The sequence below is a fragment of the Clinocottus analis genome, unplaced genomic scaffold (assembly GCF_023055335.1).
Source record: "Clinocottus analis isolate CAN_PGR_092001 unplaced genomic scaffold, fCliAna1.0.p SCAF_13, whole genome shotgun sequence".
NCBI classification, from domain to species: Eukaryota; Metazoa; Chordata; class Actinopteri; order Perciformes; family Cottidae; genus Clinocottus; species Clinocottus analis.
Window position 1 is genome coordinate 4,859,964 of NW_027175854.1, and position 18,009 is coordinate 4,877,972.

An 18,009-nucleotide genomic window follows, 5' to 3' on the forward strand; every position below is an offset into this window, starting at 1 on the left:
AGCTTCATCTGAAGCAGGGCTGCCGAAAGCGTGGTCTGCCGTGAGTGTAGAAACACGGTGTGATTTTGCATTTTAATATCATACCATTTTTACGGCGGCAGGATTGCTTTTAAGAATCTGAGATTAAGTGGATTTTCAGGAAGCACTGAACACAGCCGAATGCATGTATATTATGGATCCTTTCGTTGTTTGATGTTGTAACGAGCCAGCGTGTGTAATATTTGTGCGTTCAAACTGAGACACTTCAAACTACGTGGAAGTAGTAAAATCCAGAGGGGTATAAGAGGGAGCTCTGGGTGTGTGTGTGAACAGCAGAGTGACAGATCAGTGGCAGAGCTGCAGGGAGGGAGTCAGTCAGTGAAAATGAGCTCTCTGGGTTACGAGGGAGCTGACATTGACTCATGAGTCAATGGATTGCTTCCAGCGTTTTATAACTCCTGCGCCATTCGTTCCCGTCAGATACGAACGCCGTGAAATTGTCCGTTCTGAAGTGCTCTGCCAGCTGGGAACACTTATTTTCACAAAGCGTGTGGAATAATTGGTCATCTAATTTTCGCTCCCTGTTTTAATCTTCATCGTCTCCTCATCTCCCAAAATGTAAATCCCCTCCCCTCTCCCCTCTTCATCCTCTGATCCATCTTTTCTTTTTATCCGTCAGGTGAGTGCCGATTTCATAAAGAGCGGGGAGTTTACCCTGGAGAGGATGGGAGTGATGTACAAGGCCAAGGCCCACCTCAAATCGCCGTTTGACCCTGAGAATAAACGCGTCAAGGGCATCTATGCTTGAGAAGGACCTCGCATGTGAAAACAGAAGGAAAACACACTCTTGTCACAGAATGAGGCTGAGAGAGATGAAGGTTTTGCAACTGTGGTTCATTTCACTTGCAGACGCAGCTGTTTTTACTCTTAACATGCTGGACTCTTTTTCACTGCTATGCATCTTAAATGTGATAATTTTTTTAAAGATTATCTGTATTTTAATATAACTGGAGGAGGAAGAAGAGGTGGAACAGATGGTAAAAAAAATCTGAATCAAGATATAAAAGGTGCTAATTTGAATCTGGTATGAATGTTTTGTTATTAACAGACATTTCTAAACCCTCTCTGGGTTTGAGAGTGACACTGTTCTCTTGTGAATAGCATTACTATGAAGATGCATTTATTATTAATATCTCCAGTAATCAGCATAGCAGTACATTTGGGTAAACTGGAAAAGAAGCATTCGTGGTGCAGCTAACTTGCCTGAGCCTGCACGTTTCCTGGATTGATCTTAACACCATATGATACATCTTTAGTCTTAGAAACAACTAAACTAAACAATAGTTGCTCATTTCAAACAGTCAAAAGATGCTGATTCAGAACTAATACTTTAGGAAGACAACAGAGAAGTAGCTTAAGTTCAGCATGCCTTTTTATTCGGCTACAGTAGCAGGTGATCATTAGTATGTCCTCATGGTGCACTATATTTTATTATGATGCAGTGCTTTCATATTTAATTTGCAATGTATCCTATGATGCCATAGAACAAATAATCATGTTAGGGAATACAGCTATGCTCAAACTTTGCACTGGCCCATGTAGCCGTTTGAGTCAAATGACAGTGACTGATGTTTGTCCTGATAATTATGACTAGAAACAGGTTTCACTGGCTTGTTTGATTCTTAGGAAAACTGTTTTTATCAGAGTTGGAGGGAGAAGGTGTGGGGGGGGGGGGGGGGGGGAAGCACCCTGAGGCTCAGACTACCAGCCGGGGACCAAACACTGCTGGAGAAGAATGACGGGGAAAGACGAGAGTTATCACTGAGCAGCTGTTACAGATGGACCCCCCCTTGTTTTCTGATCCGTGCCCCACGTTGCTGTGCTCTGCGGCGTTAAGCTGCCGTCGCTGCCGTTCGCAAACTCAATTCTCTCAGTTCATTTTTTCAACAGATCTCGTCAGATACTGACGCCCGGTCGGAGCTGTTGGTCGAGCAAACGTCGGACTTTCATCCAGGAAACCAGTGTTTGTGTCCTGTGCTAAACTTTAAGTAAAAGGAGTTTGGAGGCCCTCCCTGAAGGATCATCTTCAGGAGGTGTTGAGCAACACATTAAACCATGCCTCTGCATCCTCATGCTGTCTGAACTTAGGAAAGTGGATGAGTGAGTGTGGCACGACTGTTTTGTATTTGTTTAGTGAAAGATACATGGATAATAAAGGTGCTTTGGGACTGGTCTTAATTTGATGAATTACTGAGTACTCATGAATAATGTATGGTGCCTTTTATACACTGTGTGTGTCTACATACACACAAAATAAAGCTGCTTCCACGTTTACGAGCTAGGTCCTGCCTCCTTTGTGTTAAACAGCAAAAAAGAGAAATCAGCAGTTGAGCACCCTGATAGCTAATCCGTGTCTTAATTGCAAGTATGACAGTGATGAAAGATTTATTAATATTTTTAAACCAACAAAGTTTAAGCCTAATCAACAAAGTTCATCACACACACGGTGTGAACAGCAGCTGAAAGCGGTGTGCGTTGAAGTCGAGGAAGGCGTTTGTATGTATGGCTTACTACTTGCTGTGTTGCTCCACGTTCAGCACAAAGTGTTTGCTGATGTGGAATGATTCATTGATTCAGCCCAGTAGGCCATTAATCATTGAAATGGTTAATAGGAAGATGTCTGTGAAATGCGAAGCAGACTAATGAAACACTATCACTGTTGGTTCTCGTCCACAATATGTTCAAAGGTATTTTTCAGTTCACAGAATTTCTCTTCTTTCCACGGATGTGATGTAAATATTGCAGAAGTCCTGATTATGGAAAGCAGGTGAAGTGAATTTAAACGGCTTCAAAGAGTTGTTTGACCAGTTCAAATAACAAAAATGATGATTCAAATTAAAGATGTAATGTTAAACCACACTCATTTAATCTGTCCAAAGCAATGTTGCATATAAATAAATTCCTTTTTAACCACCAACCTTTTTTGTGACCTTTATTATTTAATGCACATTAATAATAGACACACAGGGGCATGTAGAGTTAAAAAGGGAAAATTACAATTTTAAACTATAAAAGTGATGAATGCAAATATGTAAAAGTAGTAAAATAATATAATTTACTTTTAAATAACGCAGCAGAAGTTAACGCGTTTGGCCCAAGCAAGAAAAAGTCATTTTTATTTGTCACACATGCCAATTTTAATTCCCAAGCCCCATGCTTTGAAATAAGACGTATAAATAGGATTATCATCCATTTGCGTGTACTGATAATACCATAGACATCGGATATAAGCATATAATTACAGTGGTGTATCAGAAAAACCCAAAGAGGACGTGTTTCTATCCCCAAACACTGAGATGAAGCAGCGGTAAATCCTATAAACTCACACCGAGCGTCTCTAACGTCCCGAGATGAAGGGCCCTCTCGTTGGGCTGAAGCCTGCATGCCCTTCCTCCGCTCACACGACAGGTGTAAGGGGTTGGCTGGTGGGATGTGCTCCTCCCTCACAAGGGTAGCGATGTTTTTCAAGGATGGAGGTAACCACCGGTACGGGTTGTTTACCCCACTCTCCCTGGAGAAAACAGATTTATGATATTGGTGACGTCTGATGGGTTGTTTCGCAGAAAACAGGCGGTATCCTTTATATTCGACTGTATATTTTATTAGATAACTGCACAGTTGTTATTGAACAATACATCAAATTTGTCGTCAAAAAATACACTCGAGGCTATTTCATTTTGGTTTTGAGTGTGCGTGTTTTTTTTAATGGCACATGGCTTTTAGACTGTGAACAGGCTGCTTCCTTCTCTTTTCACAAGGTCCAGTTGAGCCATGTTTTTGTGTGAAATTATCCATTTCAGTTCATTTTTTGGTCCTTTTATCTGTCAATTACTTTCTGCTTGCGATATTATTGCTGATCACCGCATTCAGTGAAAGTAAAAACAGGTGGTTATTATTATGTCCTCCGAGCAGTGGGTGACTGGACACTGTCGAGTGATGGGAGGAAGGGAAAAACTGTTAAAGTCAATATGAGACCTAACTAAGAAATCTAAGATGTAGTGCTTTGTATATTATTGCAGATTCTTTGAATGCTTTGTAGCGGTGTTTGCCTGAGCAGACGGTGGGTTGAGAGCGTCGAGTGTCGGTCACGTGTCTGCTGCAGGAGGTGGAGCGAGGCTGTGGTTTTCAGTTGTGGCTTTCAGCTGCAAGTTGTCTTTGAATTGAATTTGTTTTCAATCCACTTTTTTTTGCAAGATCTCCTGTCTATAGTTGGGGCATCACTTGTTATTCCTTGGCCAGTATTCTGCTGCCCTTTTATACCGCGTGTCCACGCTACGACACTGAGAGCCTGAATATACCCTTGGCTGCTAAATTACTTTGAGATTATTTAACGCATGATGGCTTCGCCCGAAATATCTTGAAAGCAGTTGTCAAAGTCTTTCAACTGCTTTCCCGCGGTGGCGCCGTTAATGGAATACATGCCACTTTTGTTGTTGAAGTTAATGAAATAATTTCAAATGAATACTCTTGACAGCATCTGTGTATGAAAAGATCAAGCAGTATGCATCCTTTCATGAGCCTCATCTTGATGTTTTAAATTACGAGCTGGTTTCCAAATCCGCTTTATGTTATATAATTTATGGTCCGCTACACCTCGAAATAGTGCAACGTTTTCATCCAAACACTGGAGTCTGTTCCTCTGCATCTGCCCTGGTTTGCACTCGCGAAACTGATGTCGCACATCAAGGAGAAATCTTTTTCTCTGGCAAAATTATTTTTGATCTATACATCTTTTTGTTTAATTGATTGATTTGCTCTGATCCAAACAGAACTGTGTGCGTGTGTGTGTGTGTGTGTGTGTGCGTGTGTGTGTGTGTGTGTGTGTGTGTGCGTGTGTGTCACAAGTTAACAAGCTGTCCCTTCAGCTGACCAGACTAATCTGTCCAACTGATGCTAGTCTGGCTTTGAACTGGTTTAATTGGCAGTCGTTTTGTGTGTGTGTGTGTGTGTGTCTGTGTGTGTGTGTGTTAGTGAGAAAGATTCGGGACTTACAGGAAAGAGGCGTGCACTGGACTGGTTGCAGTGCATGGAGATGGGAGCAGTATTATAAAGGGAGTCCAGAACTTCTACAGTGAACGGGTCCCACTGTAGCTGAGAATACTGCTCCGTCACGCCAACCTCACCACACACACACTGGTCCTTTCCGTGGAACCTGGAGGGAAGCGCAAGAGAGAGGTTGAAAGAAAGTCGATAAAAGTAGGAGGTGGAGGGAGACTGAGAAAGGAGGAATAGATTGGAGAGAAGAAAAAAAGCTAGAAGGTAGGATTGGCATTAGGAGAACACAGTTTCACTTTAAAGGACAAAGCATGTGGTTTTTCGAGATTAAAAGAAGTAATCACATCTGTGGTTTCGGGAGTGAAGGGCAGAGGGGGAAAGGGGGAATGCTGAAGCAAAAAAAATTGCTTAGTCACACAGGAGATGGAGGGGTCGATGCAAAATGAAAACAGAATGGAAGACGACGAGAATAAGCAAAATATTTCAGGTAGAGAGAGAGAGAGAGAGAGAGAGAGAGAGAGAGAGAGAGAGAGAGAGAGGTGGTTTGTGCGTGTGCTACCTGTTAATGAAGTTAAAGTATTTCTGCAGGTATTCTGGGTCAACGTGGCTCTTGCAGAGCTCCAGCTTAGTTCGAGGGTAGTAGTGAATGTAGTTAACACACATTTCATCCATAATGCTAAAACCGCCCTGAGGACACAAGAGATTTGGATGGAGGTGGATGAAGGTGTAGATATATAGTACAAAGAGCATATGTAGGTATTAGGGAGGAGAGATGGATGGATTACGAGAATGAATAAAACGTAAAGGAGAAAGACGGAGGGAGGATGAAAGATTAAAGACGGCAATACTCAAGAGGATATGCAAGGTCGTTGTTGGCAGTGTTCAAGGTGCATTTACCACTGTAGGCTTGCTCCTATCTTCTGTGTTATAAGTACACTTTGTTATGAGGACATCACCCTGGAGGATGAAGCAGAGACACACCAGCAGGTCACCATATGCTATGTTTAACAAAGACCACTGAGGATAACGTAAGGTTACTGGCAGAAAATGTCTAATTTAAGAGAGCCAGAGGCCATTTTTTTTATTTATTTTTTGCTGTGTGGAGCTCAGCTGCTGCGGTTTTGTCTTCTGTCTCCTGAGAACTTTTTATAACAGCACCGATTTCACAGCCTGTCCCTATTTCCACTCCAGTTAAGCACCTTATACAGCGGAGAGGTATTCTAATTCAATACTTTAAATGCAGTGGGAGAAAAAAAAAAGTACATCTGGGGCGCTACCATTCAGACATAGTTGGCTGAGCTCGCAGAATAGTAATTTCTCCTTCTTGTCTGAATGTAACATCTGCACCGTGGAAAACTAAAACACATAACAGTCACTGCTTTTGTCGAATACAGGCCCCGGGATCAACTTACTTACAGGTAAAACGTTCGCCATTTTCTTTAGAACTCGGATCGTCTGTAAGAAAGATGATCAAAATCAAAACACAGGAGATCAAAATAAAAATCGCCCCGACATTTAATTTGTGGATTCTTGTTGCTGTACATAACGTAGAAGTTAGGCTGTAATCTGTGATGTGATTAGAATTATGCCAATAATCTGAGTGGATTGAATGAAACAGTGCTTTGTTTTAGTTTTTGCAAAGTCATAATAACATTCCTTGTTACCACTGGACACATTTTTTTTCAATGCATTTCCCTCTCTAGCATCTTATAATTGGACACTTTGTGATTTATTTATATATTTACACAGCAAGTTGCTTTTGATGATTTCCTTAGAGGCAGCTTTCACAGTTATTAAGTGTGTGTGTGTGTGTGTGCGTGTGCGTGTGCGTGTGTGTGTGTGTGTGTGTGTGTGTGTGTGTGTATGTGTGTCTCTCTCTATTAGCTTTGCTGCAAATGGTTTGATAAAGACTTCATATAATGGGGCAGCATGATTTGAAACAACACCACACAGGTACACTCAGATTAGTCTAACATCAACAGCAGCTGGAGATTTTATCAGGCGGTCTAGCAGATGTCCTCCTCTGCCCTGTGTGTGTGTGTGTGTGTGTGTGTGTGTCCCAGGATATTGTGCATTGAAAAAAAACACAACAGATGTTGTCCGCTGTCTCTCAACAATGTTAATGTTGCTGTTTGTCAGTTCTGATGTTGTTTTCTTTTCTTTATTATTTCATGCTGCTGTCGATTGGATGAATACTATATTGTGCTGGGCCTTATGAGGCCTGCTGTAATTGTGACTTTCTGCAGAATATTGGTAAATTGCACAAGAGCTCCAATAAAAGCTCACGGTATTGTCTATTTACTCCTGTTTGAGTAACAACTACTAAACACCTACTACTGCTGCAATATGTTCTGACTATGTTCTTCTTTAAAACAGCAAGATCTTGAAAAAATGTGCTTGTTCTAAAACCTATAGAGTCACCTGCTGTGAAATTACAGACACATGCTAAGACTTTATTGTAATGAGGTGGCAGCTTCTTATTTTAAAAGATGCAGTAGAAGCAGAGGATAATCTTCTTCCCGGTGGCACACGGCTCAGTGTGATATGAAGTGAAGCTCACTTTGATCCAATCTAATAAAGTATAAGATACAATTCACAAAGGTAGATCCTCTGGGTGCACTCACCTGGTAGTGTGTACTGAAGTGCTGGTCCTCCTGTACCACCTCCAGCTCTTTGCCTCCCCTCACCAAAACTGTCTTCACCCCACGTCCCGCCAGGTGGGTGTGCAGCTGTGACGCAAATACATGGATTCCTCCTGGAGGAAAAGCCTGAATAGACAAACAGACGGACAAAGAAACAGACATTTTAAGGTCAAGCTCCAACCAAGATTGTTGTGCATTAGGGACCAAAATCGGAATACATATGTGTAAGGCCAGCTGGTATCTTTGCCCAGCACTCTTTGTTTTTTGTCTACATACAGTCTGGGTGCACTTGGAGGTGCAATATCCATTAAGGTAGAAGGTGTGTTGTTTGGGTGGGATCGCCATGATGGGAGTATAAACAAGACCCAGCTCCATGATGCCTGCATCGTGGCGCCTCAGTCTCTGGGTGTAATGTAACCGTATCCCCGATGAGTCCCGACGGCCTGCGTGAAGAATACACGGAAGGTTAAAATATGCAACAAACTACTATGATACCTGTCGATCATATTAAAAGAGCATGCACACAATCGGAAACAGCAATAAGGAAGTCAAGAGAATTAGAAGATAGTTCAGTAGGATTTATCCGTATTATAAGGTCAGCTCAGGATAACAAAGGTGAAGTCTGTGGCGACTTAATATGTCCCAGATCAAAAGGTATATCTGAACATTTTAAATGAATCGCTCTGTTCAAAATAAGCCCAGCACTCATCGGGAGAGGTACAGAGAATCCTGCCTGCTGTGGGCATGTGTTACAGCATGTGCTCAAGTTCAACTGTGTGTGAAATGCGTGTGTACATTACGTACCAGATATAAGGAGAGGGTTGTGGTAATGGACCTCCAGACGGAGGAACCTTGAAGAACCTGGTCCACCCATAGGCAGCCCTGCATCAGGAGGATAGTAAAAAGCCTACACACACACACACACACACACACACACACACACACACACACACACACACACACACACACACACACACACACACACACACACACACACACACACACATTCATTATTCCTTTCATGTATACACAGCTGCTTTGAAGTCATAGAAAGACTCGTACAGATGATTGCGAGCTGTTCAGTTGATAGATGCGTGTTCCTCATGTGCAAACGTCAATATACAGGTGCATATCTTGTATTCCTGTATTTTACATCTTGTATATTTACAATATCTTGTGGTTTGTGTTATATTCTCTTAGGTATTATATTAGAGGAGATTGAAGGAAGGCCGTGCATTAGGTAAAGGAACCAAACTGTCTCACAGGCTGGGACTTACATGTACCAAAAAAACTAAATCAAGGACGGAGCTGAACCCAGCATCCTTTCTCAAGCCTTTTTAGAGGATGACGTTGTTATAGGATGACAGAGAGAAGAAACCCAGATGTATATTTAGGTGAATCGTGCCGAATAAGTGTTGAAATGCATTTACTGTATCTTCCCCCTTTGGAGTCTCGACAGGTGTTCCACAAACTTCCAGATGAGAAAAGTTTTCAATTTACCCATCCATGTCTTAAAGATAAATTATAGTGATCCCGGTCAAAGTGGAACACACACACACAAAAAAATCACAATTATACGTCTTATTCATCTTCTTGCACCCTGCAGAGATAATAGATTTCCTCTATAGCTCCACTAGTGTGGTTCTCTAAAATGTTCAGTGATGACTGCTAAAAATAATGACAAGCCCACTTACAAACAACCACCCACGGATTCTAAAATTGTAACAGAGACAGATTATAAGACAGGAAGAGATTTTAAAGTTATTATGATAGAGAAAACGAATCATTCGCACAAAATCTGTTTCACCTTTGAATCATCTACGTTCCTTGTTGAGAACGTTGTTTGTGGATCTGTGAGCTGGCTCAAACTATGTTCATTTGCAGAAAACGATTGTGTTCTCATATAGATGTGACCTCTGAGATGCTGGTTGGACTTGTGAGGTATATTTTATTTCTCAACTTCTTTTGCGTCATCGTCAGTGTCTTCAGCTACTTCTGCTGATAGACACTGTTTGTAATGGAGAGAATTGTTTCATTTAATCTTGTCTAATGTCATAACAGTAAAATCCATAGAGACTCACACGCGCACCTCTTTTTCTCTCGTGCTGTCTTCTTACTTCACATTCTGACATTGTTGTATCTTATTGTTTCTCTCCTCTTTCAGACTTCCTCTTTGTCTCTTGTTTTGTGTTTTTTAGCAAGGCCACATTCCCCTTCTGATGCGGTGCCAGGGAGAATGAACAACACTATTAAGAGGTGATGAAAGAGGCCTGAATATTTCCCACCTAATCTTGTCTTCACAGCTCACAGAAGGCATCCTGCTTGTTTTTGTTTGGCTTACAGATAATCCAATCAGAGAGGGACTGGGCTGGCCGTGATACTGTGGGGAGCGGCGCAGAGAAATATGGTGACATGCTCACCGCTCCCTGTCCTCTTTGCTTTATGTGACCAGCAGGCTGCTTCCTTGGTCAGCCGGCTGGTTGGTAGCCGTTGGAACACAAGCGGGGTGATTTAATGCCTGATAGACGGCTGGCTGACTCGCCGGCTGAAGGAACAGGTGCGTTTCACCTGCCTCGACATCTTATTTTTGCCACCTTTCAACTGGGTAATGAGCATGCTGATTGTTTTGGCCACTTGGGGGCAGCTAAATAAGCCGTAACTCAATATTGACATATTACCTTATAAGGCTAGCGGTTGCCTCCAGCACACAGGCATGTCATGTTTCTGGCCAGCTGAATCTTTGCCTCTGGAGCTGCTGAATGCAAGCTCGTGGCTTCTCTGCTGTAGTGTAGAGTGGGTTAATTAGACTAAGAACAACCTGTTTCACCTTACAAGTAGTCCTTTTATCCAATGTTAGTATAGAGTAGTTCAACTTCAGATATGTTGCTGTGTCAACGAATACAGAAATGCGCCTGTAAAACACTCACCATGTGAAAAAGCGGCATGGATGTGACCTCATTGTCCTCAGTGGTAGTTAATGTTCTGCTGACTAATCGGGTAGTCAACATGCTCAATTTAAGCCAAACGGAAACCTTTTCTGCCTTGTGTCTCTCTAAACTACTGATGTACAAACATGTGTGGCTTTCATTCGTGTTTGTGTCGAGTGTCCATGTCAAGCAGTTTGTGAATATTTGCATGTTCGTGTACTTCCCACATACAGACTGTCTCCGAGCTCTTAATAGACTTGTGCTGCGTGTGGGATCATCTTTACAAGGTTTTCTGGTTGCTGTTCTATGCTTGGATATTACTTGCGTGGGAGTTTTTGTTTATCTTTCATAATGGATACGAGGACAGGCCCAAAATCACGGTTCATTCCAACTCGTTTTCAATTAGACACCTACTCTGTGTATTTAAAACTTTCGTATGTGTTTATTCTACTTTTTATAAAAGGTGTTTGTGTGGGTTGGTTGTTGCATCTTCGGGGTTAGGACTTGGCTTCATTTGCATCATAAAAGTTATATTCAGGTAAATGTTAAGAATATGTTTGGAGCACTTTCTTCTTTTGTTTTTGTTTTAGCCAACTGGGAGTGAACACAGTCAGTGGAAGGTACCCTCGGCTGCGGGACAGAAAGTAAGGAGATGTGTGTGTGGGTGTCCGTTTCCCATCATACCTCAGCACCCATAGCCCATGCAGCGAGCACATGGCGGCAGAAGTTGAGCTTGCCCGGCTTCATCTTGTCATCGCAAGAGCCGCTGTACTCTGGAACGTCGCGGATTTCCGGAGAACATTCGAACACTTCCATGTGATGCACGATGGCCTCGTTACCTGGAGTTATCACCGACTCATACTGACAGGAACAGAGAGACAGAGATGGAATACAGTGAGGAACGTGGTCTTTAATACCGCTACCTCAGACAAAAATCTTTTAAACTTGAAATGTATTAACATACTGTGCAATTGCTTCCATATCTTCTAATACTTTCTGTTTTTAAACTGAATCTCTTCATATTTCTGAGAGAAAACTATAATGTAATGTGGTTTTTGTTTATACAGTTTCTTAGACGAATGTTTCTAACCATGACAACGCCCCGGTTGTTTTCTTAGGCCCAGCCGGTAAACAAGGAGCAATAATAAAAACCTGTGCTCAGTCTCCATCCAAAACACCCACTACGTAAAAAACTTCTGTTTCCACTACTAGAGGCATTTATCAGCTACCATCACGATGTGGTTCTTTGGCATGTTTTCCGGCAGCGCCTGTATGAAGCACCAGTAGGTGGTCTCTTGATTTGGGATGATGACGTTTGGCGCCACAACGTCCAGCGTGTGCACGCCTGGAGGCAGGGCGGGTGACGGCGTGTCGGGCCGCAGCATCAGCACTCTCTGGACTCCTGTTTGCATCCGGGACAGGTTCAGCTGATCCAGGGAGGCGATCGGTTCCTCCAGCAATCCATAGAAGATGTGCACGGTTCCCTCCTGAGCAAGCACAAAATAATCAGGAAAGATTATTGCAATGTTCGATGGCTGCAAAACGGAGCACAAACACCAGTTGTGTTCTATAAATGAATAATCCTGAATGGCAAACAGAGATCTTTTCATTATGTTGTCATGGTGATGACCATTGGTTTTGTGTCTGCCACTTGGAGGTTTCATGCAGCACCATGGAAACCATAATATTTTAATGAATGTTTCACTGGAAATTGTGCTGATCGGCTCAACTACGAGGAATTTGGGTGCACACCAGAAACCATGAGCTCTCCATGATTATTGCTTCCATTGCTTTTTTTTTTTTTTTTTACACTAAAGACAGCAGCGGAAATATCACAAACCGCAGACACACACCCTCCCTCCCACACAAACACACATGTACACATTCACAAACTAACACGTACACGTCGTTATGTTACACACATTGTGCACTCAAACGCTATCTTTCCCACCTTCCTGACGTGTTATCTCCTCGCCACCTGTTGACATGTCAAGTTCGTTCGGTTCAAGATTGACAGACATCATTTTGGCGTGAGGCCAGGCAACATAAATAACAAAAAAAAAAATGGCGGGGATCTTTTTTAACATATGCAAACTCAAGATTCTGCAAAAAAAAGTGGATGTAAAGGAGAGACGGAGACGTAACCACAGTTTCTCTAATACGTGCACATTCAAGACATCGTCCCTGACACGCAGAGACAAACTCACGCTGTGGCAAGAAAGACGTGACAAACCTCTATGAGGTAGTCCCTGGGGTCACAGGTACTGAACGGCCTCTTGAAAAGCAGGTAGAATCCGTCACTTGTGTGTTTGGCTTCCATCAACTCGTAGTCTTGTTGGCTGTCCAAAGAAACGTGACCCTCACTGTCGCTCCACGCATCCTGAAGGAGGAGACGCATCATAAATTTGACAAATCAAACTGGTAGATTCCATAACTACCAATGACGAACAACAACTTATTCACGAGGATGTTGAAATGGGCCAATAACATTTAGACGAGACCATATATAACCTTTTCCTGAGGTTTTGAGGTGTCAGTAGAGGCTGTAATTGGGACCATTTCACCCATTTCAGGGGGAGTGTTGTGTCCATGCAAACCAGGTGGGAGAGTATAGTGCAGAAAAATAACCACTGATTGATTTTAGCTGAACATTTTTTACATGGGAAAGTTTAGTGAAACACAAAATAAAGTTATTTTACTTGCCAAATCAATGTCATCAACTGGAGTCAAGATGCTATTTGCCCAAACAATTCTTTCAAAGAAATCAGTGAAAAGCGGTGGTTCGTTCGTGTTGAGAAACCTTCCCAACCCGGTGGACGGGATACACGTCCCTGCCAGGAGGCTTTGCAACAGCTCAGTCTATCTGCTTCTGTTATGTTTCTCACATTCATATCTGTCCAGAATAGCACCTAAGATCGCTGTATTTCTGTCTCACTCTCGGCCCCCTCTTATGTAACTGTTCCACACAAACTGCACAAGATTTGAAAGCCAACAGTTTGGAAAATAAATACATTATATATAAATCAGAAAAAATGTGGCCGGTGTACAGTGTGTGTTTACTTTACACTAGCATGCACATGACGGCCAGACGGAGTCATATCTTTACTTTTTTTTTATAATTCCAAAGTTTTAAGCCTTGAAAATGTTACGTTTGTTATCGTCAAGATTGGAGAGGGCATTAAGGTCTGCTTTTGGTGGAGCTTGGCTTCTTCCGATGGACCTTCATGTCTCCCTAAATGTAAGTTGGACTCCTTAAGAATAAAAGGATAAAGTTAAAGGAAAGTCTGTCTTATAACACTCACACTCCCATGTGTACAGGTTTGGTCCCTCTGATCATCCCTCTTGGTGTACTGGCCTTGACATGATCCTTTCCCAAAGGGATTTCCAATTTTGGGCCTGATTTACAACTGGTATTAGCATTTGATCAAGATACATTATCTCAATAACATCCTATCCCATGGCCTCCGGGATCACAGTGTGCTGTGTGGGCTTTTATACCAACATTCTCATGTTTCTCCTCATTTAGATGAAATATTCAGACACATATCGCATCGTAAATAAGTAATAGAGCTTACCTTTGCTTATAACAAGCGTATATATGGGCACATGAGTATTGTTTGCAGTCAGACATAAACATATTACAACCTATCCTTATCCTGGTCCTGATGAGAGTCCTATAAATTATCATGTTCTCTGTCAACTAATTGCTATCACTAAACATACTGAATATACCTATGAATGTGCATGAAGACAAGACAATAAAAGTATACTGTCTTCATATCTCTGGTATGATGTTGAGACTCACTCTTAAAATCTCTATTTAACATTGACTAAAAAAGGGAAATATCTGAACTAGAGCCTATCTAAAAGGACAACATTAAATATATGTAAATATGTGCCATGCATTGTTTGCAATTCTACAATGCAGAGTTTTTGTTTGTATTGTTTAAATACATACCAGTTATTTACATAACAATTATTATCAAGCACCAAACTAAAACCAAACCATGTATCCAAATCAAAAATAACCTCTTGATTATCATATTCTAGAGCATCTACTTTAAAGGTAGTTAGTTCCCAATCCTAACGGAGGTCTAGTTGAGTGCTGTTTAATAGCAGCATATGGAATTAATTTGCTAGCATAAAAGGATAGACCGGATTTATGAGACAAGTATATGTCCCCCCATCCTTCCTGAAGCTCTAATGTGCACTACTCAATAGAAAGTGTCCTCTGGAGTCCGGCGCGCTCCCTCTGGCCTCAGATCTAATCAGCATAGAGATTCACAGCAGAGATTTCTTATTTGTGTCTTTTATCCCTGCTAAACAAAATCAATACAACTTTACATTTTGATGGAGTTTCCTGGCCATTCTTTGTTTTAAATAAAAGAAAATGTTGTTTTTTATTTTTTTATTCCAGTGATAGCGATCAGCATTAACAGATATAGTAATACATTCTGCTGCAGTCCGTTAACCATTACCATGATGACAGACGGAGGAGAAGCAAATATGTCACTTTCTAAGAGAAGTAATATTATCTTTGGAAGCTTAATGTTAAACATTATAAAAAGTGTTAATAGTGTTAATAGATTGACTAATTAAAGTAGAAAAGCAGGATACATCTGCAGCCACCAAACTGGGACAGATCTTATTTTAGATCAGATTTTATTCATACATTTTTTGTTTGGTTTACATTTTACACTTTCTCAGTTCGTATTGCAGTTAATGTCAATTAAGATTTATTTTGTTGATTAACGTTCTTTACTGTCATGAATGAAAGTAAGTGATGTGATATTTTTGCGGTCGTTCAAGAAGAACAAGTTGGATCTAAAAACTATCAATGCACTTTATTTATGACCTGAAATTAACTCAGTCTTTCTTTTTGCAATGTCATAGGTGTGTCATTGTGGTGAAACCACAAACCCCTAAAGCAAAATGTTTTATATCTTATTTGCGGATTGATTTTTACCATAATCATGAAATAAAAACAGTTTATTGTACGTTAAACATACAAGGAATTTGGCTCGGTGAACCCTAGCTGCTGCTTCTCATTATTTGTTCCATATAAACCTTTAGAGAAAATGAAAATGAAAAAAAAAGGAAAATTAGGTTTTCATGACAACATCAATTGTTTTTCATAAAAAAAATCTTTCAGGGGGGAAAACAAAACCTTATATTTTTTACAACCTTGTATGTGAATAAATGAAAATGAGCGATTCTCCACATCTTAATTATCGCAGGATTTAATTTTGATATGCTAATAATCGCTAATGATTCCCCAAAGAACTTCAGCTATTAGTGCAGTTTGAGTGCTTTCCAATTAGCAGGGGCCGATAACATCCTTCGTGACTATGTGATCATGAAGCAAGCCGTCCGCCGGCTCTTCGTGCAAAAACACCAATCTCACGCCTCGGGGACCACAGACAGATGAAGGAAACCTCCATTCCTCAAGGACCTCCATGTAATCCCTCTACATTTGTGAATTTGATAAGTGAGCAAGAAAATAAAATGATTTGATTTTACACCTTGTGTAGAAAACTGCTTGATACCCACACCTTTTTAGGCAAGACATATGCCAATCTTTTTTTTTTTAGATTTAACTCTCCAAGTTCTTCTAAATTCAATAATCTAGTTGATACAGATAACACACACTCCTGCTTACCCCAAAGTAGCTATTAGCTCCAGAGTCCCAGAGCACCACCAGGTCAGCGTTGGTCAGTTCCCCGCGGTCGGACATCCCCAGGACCACGCCGTGTTTGATGTCCGCCACCCTCAGCTCCATGTAGACCTCCTGGTTGGCGTAGCTGATGTTCCAGGCCAGCTGGAGATCCCCTCGTGGGTCGAGGGGCACACGGAAGGGCATGGCGAGAGGTGGGAGACGGTTGGGTGGGGTTAATTTAAGGCCGGACACTTGGATAGCATTGGTGGGCGCCTGATAGGAAGCCACTATGATGACCATGAGAGCAGCCAGGGCTGTGAAGTACATGACGGTGACGTCCTGAAGGCGGAGGTTCTTATTGCAGATTCTCATAACCTAAACGATAGATCTCAATCAGTGTGGTCGCACATTTTTTCACGTCTGTTTTGTCTTTCGGTCTCTTCAGGCGGAGTTTAAAAAAAAAGAAAAAGATTTCAGAGCCGTTACAATGCCGTAGTTCTATAATAGTTTAAACTCTCAAATACTCACTCACTTACTCTCCGCTCTGCTCTCTTTCCTGGCCGCAATAGACTCAGTATCTCCCTCGCAGTGGTCAGGTGAGGTTGGTTATTCTTTTCTTCTCACGTTTTCTATCCACCCGGGCCCTTGTTTTCTGAAAAGTTTGACTGTCGTTTGAGTGTCACTAATCTTCCCAGTCTTCAGGTTTCTCTGTTTGTGACTGTTGTCTCTTTCTTCTGAGCAACTGCTGTCGCTCTCTGTCTCATCCCTCTCACTGCTTTTTAAGAGACTCCTCCCTTGTGACTTGTCTGTTTTTATCCACTCTAATGGTATTACATTTGTTGAGGAAAATTGGATTGTATCCTTTAAGCCCTGGGGTCAACCATGATTCTGCACATCTGCCCACCCCTAATTGATCCTAATTCAACCATGGACATTATCAACGACAATCTGCCTACACTAACTAAACTTTATTGCTCGCTCTATCTCTGTCTTTTTTTTGTATCATACATTTTCTTGTAAATTTTCTGACACAAAGTATTTCAAGCACTATAACTTTCACCTTGCTTGTTGGGTATTTTGATTCAAAGAGGTTTCAGGGGGCAGCGAGCGCTTGTCGAGGTGAAAACAAGGCATTGATGCATGAGGCCCTTTCCTTAAGCCACCGCCTCAGGCGGCGGAAGACCTAATCAAAGTGTCAATTATGGGTTTCGAACGTAAGAAGGACACATTCAGGCTTGGTTTAAAAGGTTAGTAAGGCTCCTGTAAAAAAGTGTGCGCTTTTGCTCTTTGGGCTGCCCCCGCTTTTGACACACATTTCAGAATAACGACAGCACAAAATGGAAGGTAGACATTGCAGAAGAACATGTGGTGCAAAAGCAAACATAGAAAACAAGAACTGTAGCAAATCTGAATAAAGTATACATTTGTATAATGTCATGTAAAATAAACGATGCATATATAACCACATATATTTTTTAAAAGAGAATTCAAACCAACATTAAGACTTATGAAAGGGTGTATTATTAGTATTCTAAGTGTTCTCTGATATAATTTTCTCCTCCCCTTAATTAAAGGTTCTACAAACCGAATTCAGGGCATTACTGTAGTAGCCAACAGCTGTTTGCTATGTAAAGATACATTGGAGTAATATTTACCAAACGGTTAGGTAAGACGTTACTCCAATGTATCTTTACAGAGTTTCAAAATTGGAATATGCTACAATTCAGCGGGAAAGCAATAACACAAAAAC

The 18,009-nt window shown here is 41.4% G+C and overlaps 2 protein-coding genes across 2 annotated transcripts in view; one reads left to right on the forward strand and one right to left on the reverse strand.

Moving 5' to 3' along the window:
- Positions 1–1,689, forward strand: part of sardh (sarcosine dehydrogenase) — a 34,555-nt gene extending 32,866 nt beyond the window's left edge. The window contains exon 23 of the mRNA XM_068573945.1: positions 659–1,689. Coding sequence (XP_068430046.1) covers positions 659–787 — 129 coding nt within the window. The 3' untranslated portion in view covers positions 788–1,689. The remainder of the gene's footprint in view (positions 1–658) is intronic.
- Positions 1,690–3,136: 1,447 nt separating this feature from the next.
- Positions 3,137–16,814, reverse strand: dbh (dopamine beta-hydroxylase (dopamine beta-monooxygenase)). Its single transcript, XM_068574557.1, has 13 exons — positions 16,792–16,814; positions 16,263–16,634; positions 12,837–12,983; positions 11,833–12,090; positions 11,288–11,464; positions 8,481–8,583; positions 7,953–8,119; positions 7,659–7,802; positions 6,451–6,489; positions 5,932–5,991; positions 5,594–5,721; positions 5,032–5,191; positions 3,137–3,550 (listed from the first exon to the last, which is right to left on the reverse strand). The coding sequence occupies exons 2-13, from the start codon at positions 16,629–16,631 to the stop codon at positions 3,437–3,439; spliced, it is 1,866 nt and encodes a 621-aa protein (XP_068430658.1). The 5' UTR covers positions 16,632–16,634; positions 16,792–16,814; the 3' UTR covers positions 3,137–3,436.
- Positions 16,815–18,009: the final 1,195 nt, after the last annotated feature.